Here is a 13,303-nt window from a genome sequence, read left to right as displayed (position 1 = left end):
ATATATTCTTCCACCGCAATTAATCAATTTTAATAATGTCTCCTGACCGACGATCCTCTTCCACCCCCCCAAAGACCTCGAAGAGATTCCACTCGACACTCATAGAAGGGAATATTCGGCAAGCTGCCTAAACCCCAAAGTCTCCAAAGATAGCCATCCAATAGCAACATCGTGTTTTCACTAGCAAACATCGTTCCCAATTCACGTGGACCGAGGCTGTGACACAAGTGACAACGATTAAGAACGCCAGAAATCACGGCGTCTGGTCTGAATAGAACTACTTCCATCACGCATAGAAATCATGGCAAAACCATTCAAAATCGCCGTCTCCGATGCACAGCTGCAGAAGCTGCAGCAGAAACTCGAAACGGCATCCTTTCCCAATGAATTAGATGATGCTGAATGGGACATGGGCGTCCCGTTGGCCGAAATGAAGCGTTTGACTGCGTACTGGCGCGATGGATTCAACTGGCGACACAAGGAAAAGGAACTGAACGAGACATTGAAACAATTTCTCGTCCCAATCACGGTGTCGGGGTTCGGCGAATTGGATATCCACTGTCTGCATCATACCAATTCTAATCCAAACGCCATCCCCTTGGTCTTTCTCCATGGCTGTAGGCCTCCCCGGTCCAGACCTCTTCCAAGCTCGCCATGGCAATAGTAACAAATAACGCCGTCTCCGCAGGGCCCGGAAGCTTCCTCGAAGCCACTAAGCTCATCCCATTGCTAACGGCGGGCGATGAGCAGCAGCCAGCATTCCACCTGGTGGTGCCTTCGTTGCCCAACTTTGGCTTTTCATTTGCCGTGAAAAAGGTCAGTTGAAAGACTCCCAGGTGTTCCTTCTAAATACGAACCCAACTGAACGTCATTACCGGTATAGAAAGGCTTCGGTCTGGTTCAGTATGCGGAAGCCATGCATGCCGTCATGACTGCATTGGGCTATCACGAATACGGTCTGTTGTAACCCCGTGCAGTTCAAAAGCCAGTTCAAAAAGTAAAATTCTCATGTCTCGACAGCCATCCAAGGCGGCGACTGGGGAAGTATCATCGCTCGTGTCATGGCAAATCGCTATCCCGACCAGGTCAAAGCCGTGCATATCAACTTCTTGCCCGTGATGCCGCCCCTCCCATGGCGCAACCCACTCCTGTTTCTCCAGTCTCTCCTGACCATTCCATTTTCGTCCAAGGATAAGGCTCATCTCGTCGCTACGAAGCAGTACCTGACGGAGGGGAACAGCTACTTCCGTGAGCAAGAGACCTGTCCTCAGACGTTGGGATATGCCCTCCACGACAGTCCAGTGGCGCTGTTAGCTTGGATCTACGAGAAGCTGCATGCCTGGACCGACAACTACCCGTGGACAGATGATGAGATTCTGACTTGGGTGAGTATCTATCAATTTTCCACCGCAGGGCCTGCGGCGTCTGTCCGGATTTACTACGAAGCGGCTCGGAAGGACTCCCCTTCTCCTTCCCCGGGTCTAACAACGGCCGACGTGATGTCGACCGTTGCTCCCCATGGTGTCCGGTTCGCTGTGGCTCAGTTCCGCCGAGAATTGTTCCGGGTGCCTCTGTACTGGCGGTGGCTTATCGGAAACGTCGTTCGGGCTAATGAATATGACTGTGCGGGTCATTTCGCGGCCTGGGAGGTGCCCGAGTTGCTGGCTTGGGATATCAAGGCGTTCCTGGGGAGGAACGGTCAGGCCCATGGCGCTGTGTCAGGAAGGTCTGGGTACTGATCGTAGCTTTATGAAAAAGTCATACGTTGTGGATTGTAGACAAGAACCCGGGCAAGGATGCAGAGATCTATTTTGTGTAAATATCCCTGTTTTGTTGTCGACCTCTCTCTTATGTCCTCACTCTCTACTCTGCCTCGTCGCAATCGACAGTATGTAACATCAAGTGGAGACCACAGACGCCAGAAAGCTGCTCCCGTCCGGCAGAATATCAATCAATGGTAATGGTGCGTTAAATTAGAACATCGAACAGCATGATTCAGAAAAAAAAAGGAAACAAAAATTCATATCCCGCAATGGACCGCTCTAGTCCTGTCTTCCCTTCAATAACCGCTTGGTCACCTTGTCTTTCTCTATAATGTATACTTGGGCACCCCAACCGGAGAGGGCGTCTCGGTCGACGGCACTGAGGAGGGCCTGAGAAATGGTTTCGAACAGATCATCGGCCTCCTGGTATGGGTTAGCATCGGTCGGACATCAAATCATTGTCGAGACGTGTCGTCTCTTCAAGAACCCAGAATTCTTGGTGGTTTCAACATACCAGACCCGGCTCCCACAGGCTCTCACAAGTACCAAACAGCTGCTCGCTAGCCGTCCCGCTCACGATGAAGTCCTTTGCAAAATCGATACACCCGATGCTGTCGAACCCGCAGATGAAAGGCTTGCCCGTCGTCTGGTTGATACCAGCCACCACGGGGCTGACGAAGAAAGGTCCGAATCGCTTCTCGTACAGCGATGAACTGACCAGGTTGGCTAGGGTCTGGGGGGCGATGTTCCGTTCCTCACGGAGTCGGTACATGTTGACCTTGTAGCGGAAAAGATCCGAGACGGTCGAGACATCGGTGGCCAGACCGGTCAAACCGAGGAAGGTCTGGGGGCCGTAGTTGAAGATCTTGGGGAAGTTGTTGGAGACGGTCAGGGCCTGCATACCCAGGCGGAGATCACAGGCAATCGCGACGCAGTCCTTGCCCACCATGGCAACGCAGGCACCGCCATCTGTAGAACGAGAGGGTTAATACGGCGACAAACGATGGGGTTCAGATGGGATACGGGGAGCACGGCATACTGATGTCGAAGGGAGAGCTCTGGGGAGATGGTCAGCTTGGCTTGCTTGGTCAGTCAGACAGAGGAAGGGCACGGCACACATACCATGATTGCGGCAGGAAAATCCCAAAGATCGGAAATCAAATGGAGCTCCCAGGAGAGGATGTAGGCTGAGAAATAGTTGAACTGGGAGAATTGGGGATGGGAGAGAAAGGAAGGGGAGGGAGTTGAGCGGGACGGGGAAGAGAGATGGAAGAGTGGAAGTTGGAGTTGACGGAAGCTCTCTCTGCCTGTCCTGCCAGCAACGCGTGGAGCCGCCGAGCTTCTGCCGATGACGATGCGCCCGCTGCCTATTCTTTCCTCTCTTCCTGCTTCACTTTCACCAACACTTCGATTCTTTCTCTCCTCTTCTACGCTCTTCTGTACCACCCTTCTGCGCAGGTGATCGCTAATATTCACTGATCGGTCGCAAGCCTTGAGCTCACCCGCTAAATCCTCTTTCTCTTTCTCTTTCTCATTATCAGCCCCGCAATATCAAAGCGGCCATTTTTTGAACCATGAGCTCTCATGTCGTAGTCCTCGACTCGACAGCTCGGAGAGCCACGATCAAGACGACCCCCGGGAAGCATCTGACGGATATTCTGCAAGAAGGCTGCAAGAAACTAGGCGTCGACGCCAGTCAATATGGGCTGAAGTAAGGTCTACCACCCAACACTTGACTGTCGACATGAGGGCTGACTCCGTCCAAGACACAAGGGAAAGCAACTCGACCTGTCTTTAGTATTTCGACTGTCCGGCCTGACCTCCGGCGCAAAACTTGAACTGGTTCAACTCTCGCGCTCGCCTTCCGTCGTCACCGTCGCACTACAGCTCCCGGAGTCAGAAGCACGAGGCACTCCAAACGGACGCATCTTGGACAAGTTCCCCAGCACGACTACGATATGGTTTATCTTGCGCAAATTCGAGGCCGGGGTTGCGGGAGCCACTTCCACCCGAAACCTCACAGCCCGAGGCGTCCCCGTGACGAGCGGTGATACCGGAGCCGGCAGATTGTTCTACGAAACGCCAGTGGTGCAGATAATGGAAAGAGAACTATCGACCTTCACCGATTTGCAGAAGTCCCTAGCTCAGCTGGGCTTCAACAACGGAAACGTCCTGCTTAGATTGAGTTTCCGACGCACGGAAGAACCGCTGGAAGTGGCGATGGTGAAAATCCAGGACTATTTCAAAGCGTTTGGTGACGATGATGCCCCGGTGAAACAAGAATCGCCGGCGGAACAGACACAGAAGCCCGAGGAATCGGCTCAGACCGAACAGCAGCAACCAGTCTCTACCTCCGACCCCACGTCGAATACAACCGCCGCATCAGCACAACCAGAAATTCAAACCGAACTCTCCCCTGCCGCCGTTGAGTCGCCGGAGTTGCCGACTGATTCCTCCCGCTCTATAACCGTCTTCGCCCCTCCATCCAACGACACACCCCAGTCCGCGCAAGCTTCATATAATGACAGTGACTATGTTCCATCAGTGGACCATGCGCAAGCACACCAACGCCGTCTCAACATGGCCTCTCAGAACAAAAAGCTTCTATCAGACAAAGAAATCGCCGCCAAAGCCGCAGCCGAAGAGGAGAAGCTGGCCGCAGTGCATGAAGTCGACGTGAAAGTCCGTCTTCCGGACCAGAGCCAGGTAGTAGCGAAGTTTAGGCAAGAAGATACAGGAAGAACCCTCTACGATTTTGTGAGGAACTGTCTTGCAGGACCGTTCGCTTCAGAGAAGTTCATTCTCACCCACCTGCCTGCGGGCCCGCCTGGTACCGGAGGAAGAAAGATCCAGAGCGTGGTCCCAGACTCGGCGACAAGCCTCTTGATCAAAGACCTCGGCATGACGGGCCGAGTCCTCGTCAACTTCTCCTGGGACGCCGATGCATCGCCCGCTGCCCGACAGCATCGAGCCGATTTGCTCAAGCCAGAGCTTCAGAATAAAGCACGGCAGCACAAGGTAGAGCAACCGCCCGAGATCATGGACACCTCGGAAGACATCGTCCAGCCAAAGCCAGGGGCGGGCCAACAATCTGGCGAGAAGTCGGGCACTCGCAAACCGGGAACACTACCCAAGTGGCTGAAGTTGCCTGGAAAGAAATAGAACCGCTGATTGGCCTTGATCACGGCGTTCTTATGTGACTATGCCGTGCATGTCCTTAGATGACTAGGAATGATTCGATGTAACATCTCTGATACTTTGTAGGTCAGGGATATCCCTGGCGTTATCGAGTAGTAGCGTATGCGAACAGTAACTATAGTAGTCTTGATAACATCCAGCTACTGCTAAAAGGAAAGCCAAGATAGACCCCGCCGAAGACTATCAGCTAGGAAGAAATACCCGATGTAGAGTCAAGAGTTAAGAGTCTAGACCCCGGAGTCTGGGGTAATGAATAGCATGGACCTCTTTCTCTACCATGCCTACGTGCAACCCCCCAACCTACAAGAACAAACAGACCACATGAAAAAGAAAACAAAATCCCAGTGGTATTGAATTTATGTTCCAGGCTCCAACGAACCGTTTCATATCGTCCTTTTTGGCATCCAGTTTGTCCAAACGTCTACGGGAACTAAATCCTTCGGCGACACAAAAGACAGGAGAAAAGCACAAGAGCAGCATGAGAGAAAGAAATGAGATAATCTCGCATCTTAATCTTGCCAACCCAGTGATTCTCTCTCGGATGGGTGGGTATTAAATTTCGTATTTTTTGTTTCATATTCCCTTCTACAACGAACACACGTCATTGCCAATCAGCCACACGAAGAGGGTTTAAATTCATTTTGGTTGTGTTCTCGTCATCTCGTTCTTTTTGTAAAGGTCTTGGCTAATAGGAGAAAACTTTCATTGGAACGGAAAATGAATTTAGTGAGCACCCGTGCGGCGGGCCTCGGCGATGACACGCTGCATATCCTCAACCTTGGCCTTGCCACGGGAGAAGGTACCGAGCTGTAGAGGTAAAACATGTTAGCTGGGATGTGGTCATGTGGAGAGAAAGACAAGGTGGTGAGGTCGATATGTACGCGCTGCTCTGGTTCAACGGAGATTGGAATCCTTCCAGCGTATCGGTAGCCTGTCCGTGAGAATGATCCGACCATGCAGATTATCCCGAGCTAGACTCTGTGTGAAAGCCCCGAGTCGAATACAGAGCAGGACATTCCAACCATTGAACCAGAACAGATAACAAGACACACGACACCGCCACCACTGCCGTAATCACTGTCGATCGGATGCAATAAAACGTACTCTCTTCTTCGCGAGCTTACGAGCACGCTTGTCCTGAGTGTTTCTCAGGAGTTCGATGATGCGGCGCTCATAGGGAGCAAGACCAACAACCTCGCGGGCGATCTCACGGACGAAAGCGGTACGGCGAGAGGACTGACCCTTGGTGCGGCTGATGCGGTTCTTGGGGGTCTGGAAGGGGGTGGTTTTCTATAACAGATATTTGGATTAGCATGACCCCATGGCATGGAAAGTCACCGATGAAATTTTCCTTGGTCTCGTCCGGTCTTGGTTCAGTGAGAGCGCGGTTTGTCGGATGGATTGGTGGATCGAATTTGTCGAGGTCCCGTATTGAATCCAATTTCAATATATGCATTCCATCTCTTGCTTCGTTCCTATCTCTTGAGTTCTTCCTCCTTCTGCTTTAATGTCCGTGCGACACCAATGCCCCATCCCTGCTCATCCCGTTTTCTCCTTCGTTCGAATTCCAGGTATCCGGTTTCCATCCGATCCAAATGCAATCGACCGACCGGCCAAGCTCGACTGACCAAAAAAAGACCGGACCAAGGACCAAGAAAAAATCATCAGATCAGGTTGCAGGGAGAACCTACGTGGCCCTTGTTCAAGCCGACCACGATTCCGGAGCGTTCTTGCGCCATCTCGACGGTTGTGACTGGGTTGGCGACGACGGTGGTTGCTGAGGGAGTTTGTCGAGTCGAAGGGCGTCGGTGCGGACGGATATCGCGATGGAGTTTGCCGGATTTTGGTTGGCTCGAGCGTTCGTGCGTAGCGAGTTCTAGGGCTTAGGGCTCGCTGACCGCCCTGTTGATACCTGAGGCAGAAAGGCAGAAATGCAGCGACGGGCTGTGGGTCACGGGGTTGGCGGCCGTGGGTCGCCCTATTCGGCTTAGTCTGTTGTTGTTAACTACTTATCATTGTTCTCGTCCACGACTTTCACCGAGGACTCACTCTTCAGCTACTATACATGATCTTCACGCTGGGAGGTCCATTCGGCGCAGACTCCACATCCACCTCAACAGTCTTAATGATCCCCATATCCCCGGCTCTGGTTCCTTCCTCGCCGACGACGTTCCCTTCTACGTTGGCCTTGGCTGTCGCATAGCTACCGCCCTGATATACTTGCAATTGACAACCAGGATATGGATGCGTGAGGCCTTCTAAGTGCCGATTGCTTCGAGGCACCAGCTCCACGACGCTGCGCTGATGAAGAGGGATGTCTGTCTTGTTCGTCTCATCGTCTCCCGATGAATCGTCTCCTCGTCTGCCAGTGAACCAGGTCGCGGTTCTCCGGCCCACATGCTGAAAGAACGTAGGTAAAATCGGTAAACAGCCTGTGATGAACCTGGAGGACACTTGGGCTGCACTGTACTGCTATTAGCGTTCCATGTCGAACAACGGTAGGATTTGAGAAGAGAGGCTATCTACAACATAGATAGTACTGTACGTACGCCCTTAAAAACCTAGGCAACATGGGAAGGCACCCCTCCGGTCTGCTCTTTCTGTTGTTGCTCCAGACACCGGCGGTGAGGTACATGATGTTTGATATGCGCTTAGACCATCGTAAGTAGACGGAGATCTATTCTCGGGAATGCGCAACTGGGTTCCTTTCTCTAGAAGACTCGAGATATGGGCAAAGAGGCTATTTTCTAAACACCTAGTTGACCGCAAGGTTTTACCAAGGCTACACATTCCTTGCTCGAGACTCAGAAATGACTAAAGTGTAAGACAGCCTAGGATAGGGGATATTCTAGGTCTATTCGATGCAAGGAGGCCCGATTAAATCACCTGCAGTGTTGCATAGGGGGAAATCTCTCACGAGGTCTTCCCCTGGTGACTTGGAGAATTCCAAGGGAACGGGTACTTGTCAAACTGTTGTGCAACTCTATTCCAGACCGTGTGGACGCCAGGTGGTCAACGTTGAAGGCAGTAAGGGGTAGCTCATCCCCCTTGCAGATATCGGTGACCCGTGGGATAGCGGTCAGGCAGGCTGGTAATGTATGAAGAGCAAGAAACAGTCTCGGGTGTCCAAAAATGTGTAATGTCTAATAAGTGTATGGACAGATGTATAAACGTTGGCTATACAGATATGTCGTTATAGAGTAACGGCAAACAGTCCGGCAAGCCCTTCTTCCCAACTCTCCATCAACTCGCCACAGAACATCTCTACCGCAGATGTGTCAAGGGTCTTCTCTAGCTCAGCCCGTAGCTCAGGGCCAACCTCGCTTTTACCATCACCACTTCCGACCAGGTCGATCAAGGACCCAAGCATGCCAGGTTCCGAGATCCGCGACTTCAGCGTGCGGACATTGACTCGGATCGCTTGGTGAACCTGGCGTGCAGCTTCACCCAAACGTGCTACTTGGTCTTTCGGAACCTTGGGAACCTTGGGGGTCTTCCTAGAAACAATGGTCGCGACAAAAATCACCGCCTTCAAGGACTCCAAAACGACAAAAAGATTATGGAAGCTCTTCCATGACGGAGCAGTTGGGATGTCCGACTTCAGGAAAATTGCGGTATTCGAGACAGCGTTAGAAATTTGGCCGTCTTCCACAGAAAGTTGCTGAGACTTCTCGTTCAACCATTCCTCCACCTGGGTCAAGCTGTTTTCGACTTGTTCAGAGGAGACAGCTTTAGATCCGCCGAGGTATGCTGCCACCTTGAAGAGGTCCAGGTTGACCTTGACCCCCTCAATCTCGGGCTGGGTCATCTCGGAGGTCGCATTGGATCCCACAAGTTCTTCAAGGTTAGGCAGATCAGGTTGGGCAGTGATGGGCTTCTGAAGTATTATGTCCTTGAGGAGCCCGAATAGCTCATCTGTCATCCTAGTCGATTTCACCCATTGCTCCTGCTTTTATTAGAACCCTGCCGCAAACCCAGCATACAAGGGGCAACTCACCTGAGGCAAGGGTCCCGGGCGCACCCGCTCTTCCAAGGATGGTTTGCCCGAGACCTCGCAGTTCATGAATGCATCGAATACACGCTGATCGACCAAAGGCGATGTGTCTCTCGCTGTTGTTACGTGTAAGCAGCTGCTCGTTGTGTAAGATGCGCCAAAACTTACCGATCTCTTCAAAACGGCCCATCGGATCGCCACCGACCAGCCTCTGAATACGTCGCACTTCGAGCGCCCAAAGCCTTCGACAGATGCTATTTTTAAGACGCTTCTGAAGATCAATGGTCCCTTCGATATTCACGTAGCTGCCATAGTCCAAACCGTTGGACCGGTGCCTAACTGTGGTGATTTCAGCAGTCCGGTAAAAGTTAAGAGCCTGAACGAAGGCGGACTGGGGGTTAAAGTCCTTGTACTCCGCACCCTCGATAGGCGGGGCCGACTGCGGGTGAATTGTGGCAAGACGTGTGAAGAGGTTGTGGGCGACGGTCTCGAATTGTATCTGTTTAACAGAGAGCTTGCTGAACGTCTTCAGAGCCAGTGATCCTGCACCCAGGCGCAGATAAATTCGCACGAGAAGAAGTAGTGCTTGATAGTTATGGGGAGAATCCTGGAGGAGGCGTTCCAGAATGGCTGCTGCGCGAATGTGCATGAGATTCAAAACTTGTTCCTGGTTGTCTGAGGCCAAGGTTTCACTGAAGCGAATCAAGCTCATAGCAGCGAGCAGCAACAAATCGTCGCTGGGCTGACTCTCAATCGTAGAGGACGCAGCATCTCGTTCCGGCCGCTCCACCTTCCGGTACTTTTGCAGGCAGCGTGAGGCAAAGTCTTCCACCTTTGACTTGGTCGCATTTGCTTCGTCGGCCGATAGCAGGAAGCAATACTCTAACTTCAGCGCATTGATAACGGCAACGCCCTTGAAAGGATCATTCTTTTTCTGCAACGAGCTGTTAGCTTTCCGGTAACAAGGGGCGGTGTACTAAGTGGAACATACGTCACTCGCCTCCTCTTGACCCTGGATTGTATACTCCACAAATTTTGATAAGGCGTCCTTATCGAGTGCCGACAAATAGGTTTGCAGGTCACCAAAGCAGTAAAGTTTGTTCTTGTTACGATCAAAGTACTCTTGACACGCAGCCACCAGCTCATCCGCCTTCAGGTTACCCGACTGAAACTGGAAGTGAATCAGATCCAGACGGGCCAATTGCGCATTGCGCGACTTTGGCTCAGATTCTATGAACCCATTGATAAACTTTTGAGTTTCCTCAAGAGTCCTGAGAAGACCTGTTAGCAATCTCTCGAAAGTACTGCGCGATGAGGGGCCCATGACATACTCCTGATTGTTGATATTCCGGACCGCAGCAACTAGTAGGCTCCAGACTGCCCAGTCGTCATGCTCCTGAAGAGCCTTGCGCTCATCTTCGGTAGTGGGGATTGCGAGCAGGTCCTTTGTGTAGGACAGGCCCTCAGTCCACATCTGAGCCTTTTCAAGGCTAGAGAGCTTCACCCCGACGAAAGACCAATCGTTTTGGATGATTCGAGAGCTAATTCCAACGGATTGGCTATTAAGGATGTTCACAAGTTCAGCATGCCGCCCTTGAGATTCAAAGATTTTTGCGAGAAGAAGAAGCTCCTCGGCATTTTGAATAGCTCGTGGGGGGCTTAGCAGCTCTTTCTGTTTGCATGGCATTAAACATCAACATCATATCCGGAGAGCCACTGCGTCATAGACTGAATACCAGCGGGTAGGGTTCCAATGCATTGCGGGGGTAGAGACGGGAAGCTGGTGTCATACCGGATCAGAAGGGACGCTATCAGCAGCCTTCGACGCCATGCGATAGGCCAAGGTACCGAACAGCTTACTCTCAGCCTCCGAGCTGGACTCGTCGACGGCGACGAGGTAGCTGAGGAAGATGGCCCAGAAGTAGTATCTTCGGTCCTTAGGGAAGTTGCTTTGGAGGGTCATGGCAGCCTGTTCCCCACCGCGTCAGTTACCGGAAGCCCTAGTTGATGGTCGTGCGTGCGAGTATCCCCAACCTTCTGTGCCGACTTCCAATCGTCGCCATCGAACGCAAGCTCGAACCATTTCATTTGAAGATCCAGATCCTGGGGCTTGGCTTTCGAGGCTCTCTCCCATATGCTTCTCATGGCATCTGCCTGGCCCCCAATCTTCTGCAAGGACTCGTAAAGGATGTCCAGCGTATCGAGATCGGTCGCCGGGGGGTCCACTTTGCACAGGTCGAGGGTCTCAGCGATACCGCGCTGACGGTGGGTGTCGTCGGCATGCCGAAAAAGAACGTGCGCCTTCCACACCTAGTATTTGGCCGAATGCACACAATTCAAATGGTCAGCCTCTGGTTGAAATAGACCGATCCGACCGACCACTCACTTTGAGAAACCGGGTGTCCTCTCCCTTCTTCATGCGCTTCTCAATCAGCTGCAGGGCCTGCTTGAAATTCTGCCCGTCAATGGCATCTTGGATTGGTTTGTTCCGGCGGTGGAACACGGCGTCATTGGTGGACATGACGGAAGACGACCAAGAAACTGATCAGTTGGTTAGAGGATAGGAGATATCGGGGAATTCGGGTCGACAGGAAAAGCAGGAAGTAGGCGTATGCTGCGCAGCCAAGCACAGCACACGATGTGCGGGGGAATTGGTGGTCGGCGGGATGTTGGTGGTTTCCGCCTCTGCTTGCATCTCCCGCGGTTTTTCATGGCGGGCGGCAGTTGAAAGGCGGTGATGGCGGTGTCCTCAGGAACCGTTCTTTTCTACTTCTACGTAGTTCGATTTTCTTTCTATATTTGCTATGCCTCTATGTCCTCGATAATTTTGCTGCTATCATGAATTGTCCTAGCGCCCATTAGGTAACGAGCATTACCATGAGGGTATCCTTGTTACCCCAATTGCCTCATACTACGTTAGTAGGTATAGAAGAGCAAGTCATTCACATTAGAGAGATAATATACACGTAGGTAATGAACAACCATTTAGGATAAGGAGACTGTGGCGAAGAGTGTCGGGAGAAGCAAAGCAAGAAGAGACAGAGCGCTTATCTCGTAGATCAACTACTAAACAGAACCAACTTCAACGGGATACCGGGAATAGCATATGTTTGCCTGCAAACCCAATGCCGATGCTTCTGGATTGACTGAAAAGGTGGTCATGGTCCAGTTCCCGTCTGGTATTGTGCACTTCGACTCGTCAGTCATCAGAGGTCTGGGTAAATGCCCGTTTAAGCGACCTGAAGATAACCGGCTGCTTTGTCTCAATACCCAAGATACCTTTGGAACGCAGAGGTCATTATAGTATCAAAACGAAACCTTGTCGCGACATTCCGATAATATGATCGTCGACTGCTATCATTACTTTGCAGCCGGAGACCCGGCAAGCTTCTTTTGTGTCAACTAATCATGCGTTAGCTACAAGACTGCATGGGCCCATCGTCCTGAGAAGCCAGGCCCAGAGTTGAAGACTCTGCGCTCTAGCACAACTTACCCACTGTTTTTTACAGTCGCGATAGGCTCTATAAATGACTATTAGTGGTGCTGAGTGAGTTTACAGGGTCAAAAAGCATGGACATACTGGAAATAGTCATGACACATCTCGCGGTCGAACGCATTCCGCTTCATACATTTGAGACTGCGGTCCGCAAAATCCTGGCAAGGATCATAGTATTCGCTTGCAGTTTTACTGCAGATTGAACGTGATCAGTTTCAATTGATAGACAGTCTCGAGAAGGGGGAAAGTGCGAGCATTTAAATTATACAATGGCCCAAGTCGAACTGCAAGTAGCGTCCATGTCCTGGAAGGTATCTCAACTCAAACTTACTTGCTGAATTTGCGCTCCACATTTCCCCAGGAGTTGGGGTGGTCTTGGTCTGGCGATTTCTGTCCTTCTTGGGATGGCATTGCAAGTAATATCTAAGGGTTCGGATGAAAGAACGATAGAGAGGATGGAAGCAAACGAAAGGAGGATACTATACGGAATCGCGGAGGAAAGAGGGCGATGGAGGTTTGGCGGGCTAAACTGCTTCGAGCGATCCCCGGGTCTTGGCGCGTCGAGTGTCCACCGGCTTAGTCACCGACTAGCAGCCCTAGGATTTGGATGTATACAGTGCGAGAGGAGCATCTTTGGAGTCATTGGTTCTTGCATTGCCTTGAAAGTGAAGAGAAAGCTGGCAAATCATGAGACTTGTTCGAATGTTCTGACAAGTGGTGAACCTCAGGATCTTTTTCTTGAAACTCGCCACCAATCAAACTAACTGCTGTCTATATATATACTTCTCAATGTGTTTCACGTTTCATCTTCGGTGTTGCTTCTCCAATTTGACCGGAAGCCGATGACAAGTG

The 13,303-nt window shown here is 51.5% G+C and overlaps 6 protein-coding genes across 6 annotated transcripts; 2 read left to right on the top strand and 4 right to left on the bottom strand.

Moving 5' to 3' along the window:
* Positions 1 to 301: 301 nt before the first annotated feature.
* On the top strand, positions 302 to 1,739 carry LDX57_006399 (epoxide hydrolase; the record flags this gene model as incomplete). Its single annotated transcript, XM_046088101.1, has 4 exons — positions 302 to 617; positions 689 to 816; positions 884 to 956; positions 1,021 to 1,739. 4 exons carry the CDS (start codon positions 302 to 304, stop codon positions 1,737 to 1,739), a joined length of 1,236 nt encoding a protein of 411 aa, XP_045944069.1.
* Positions 1,740 to 2,042: 303 nt separating this feature from the next.
* On the bottom strand, positions 2,043 to 2,888 carry pup3 (proteasome core particle subunit beta 3; the record flags this gene model as incomplete). The annotated part of the gene is made up of 4 exons (XM_046088100.1): positions 2,043 to 2,186; positions 2,278 to 2,732; positions 2,803 to 2,821; positions 2,886 to 2,888. The coding sequence occupies 4 exons, from the start codon at positions 2,886 to 2,888 to the stop codon at positions 2,043 to 2,045; spliced, it is 621 nt and encodes a 206-aa protein (XP_045944068.1).
* A 449-nt stretch (positions 2,889 to 3,337) lies between these two features.
* LDX57_006397 (putative UBX domain protein) lies at positions 3,338 to 4,925 on the top strand (the record flags this gene model as incomplete). Its single annotated transcript, XM_046088099.1, has 2 exons — positions 3,338 to 3,474; positions 3,530 to 4,925. The coding sequence occupies 2 exons, from the start codon at positions 3,338 to 3,340 to the stop codon at positions 4,923 to 4,925; spliced, it is 1,533 nt and encodes a 510-aa protein (XP_045944067.1).
* Positions 4,926 to 5,684: 759 nt separating this feature from the next.
* rpl36 (60S ribosomal protein eL36) lies at positions 5,685 to 6,700 on the bottom strand (the record flags this gene model as incomplete). The annotated part of the gene is made up of 3 exons (XM_046088098.1): positions 5,685 to 5,768; positions 6,066 to 6,251; positions 6,653 to 6,700. 3 exons carry the CDS (start codon positions 6,698 to 6,700, stop codon positions 5,685 to 5,687), a joined length of 318 nt encoding a protein of 105 aa, XP_045944066.1.
* Positions 6,701 to 8,154: 1,454 nt separating this feature from the next.
* Positions 8,155 to 11,476, bottom strand: LDX57_006395 (MDM20/NAA25 family protein; the record flags this gene model as incomplete). Its single annotated transcript, XM_046088097.1, has 8 exons — positions 8,155 to 8,907; positions 8,959 to 9,071; positions 9,124 to 9,889; positions 9,947 to 10,226; positions 10,287 to 10,627; positions 10,748 to 10,924; positions 10,990 to 11,265; positions 11,342 to 11,476. 8 exons carry the CDS (start codon positions 11,474 to 11,476, stop codon positions 8,155 to 8,157), a joined length of 2,841 nt encoding a protein of 946 aa, XP_045944065.1.
* A 405-nt stretch (positions 11,477 to 11,881) lies between these two features.
* COX23 (coiled-coil-helix-coiled-coil-helix domain-containing protein) lies at positions 11,882 to 13,048 on the bottom strand. The gene is made up of 4 exons (XM_046088096.1): positions 12,783 to 13,048; positions 12,536 to 12,643; positions 12,449 to 12,476; positions 11,882 to 12,357 (listed from the first exon to the last, which is right to left on the bottom strand). Exons 1-4 carry the CDS (start codon positions 12,860 to 12,862, stop codon positions 12,316 to 12,318), a joined length of 258 nt encoding a protein of 85 aa, XP_045944064.1. The 5' UTR covers positions 12,863 to 13,048; the 3' UTR covers positions 11,882 to 12,315.
* Positions 13,049 to 13,303: the final 255 nt, after the last annotated feature.

Source organism: Aspergillus melleus (assembly GCF_016097325.1).
Source record: "Aspergillus melleus strain CBS 546.65 chromosome Unknown contig3, whole genome shotgun sequence".
NCBI classification, from domain to species: domain Eukaryota; kingdom Fungi; phylum Ascomycota; class Eurotiomycetes; order Eurotiales; family Aspergillaceae; genus Aspergillus; species Aspergillus melleus.
This window is presented reverse-complemented; position numbering and strand designations above follow the sequence as displayed.

Coding starts and splice junctions, on each gene's coding strand:
- COX23 (XM_046088096.1), bottom strand. CDS start 12,862: ATGCCATCCCAAGAAGGACAGAAATCGCCAGACCAAGACCACCCCAAC. Junction 12,477..12,535: donor ATGTGTCATGACTATTTCCA/GTATGTCCATGC, acceptor AGTCATTTATAG/AGCCTATCGCGACTGTAAAA. Junction 12,358..12,448: donor GCGACTGTAAAAAACAGTGG/GTAAGTTGTGCT, acceptor ACGCATGATTAG/TTGACACAAAAGAAGCTTGC.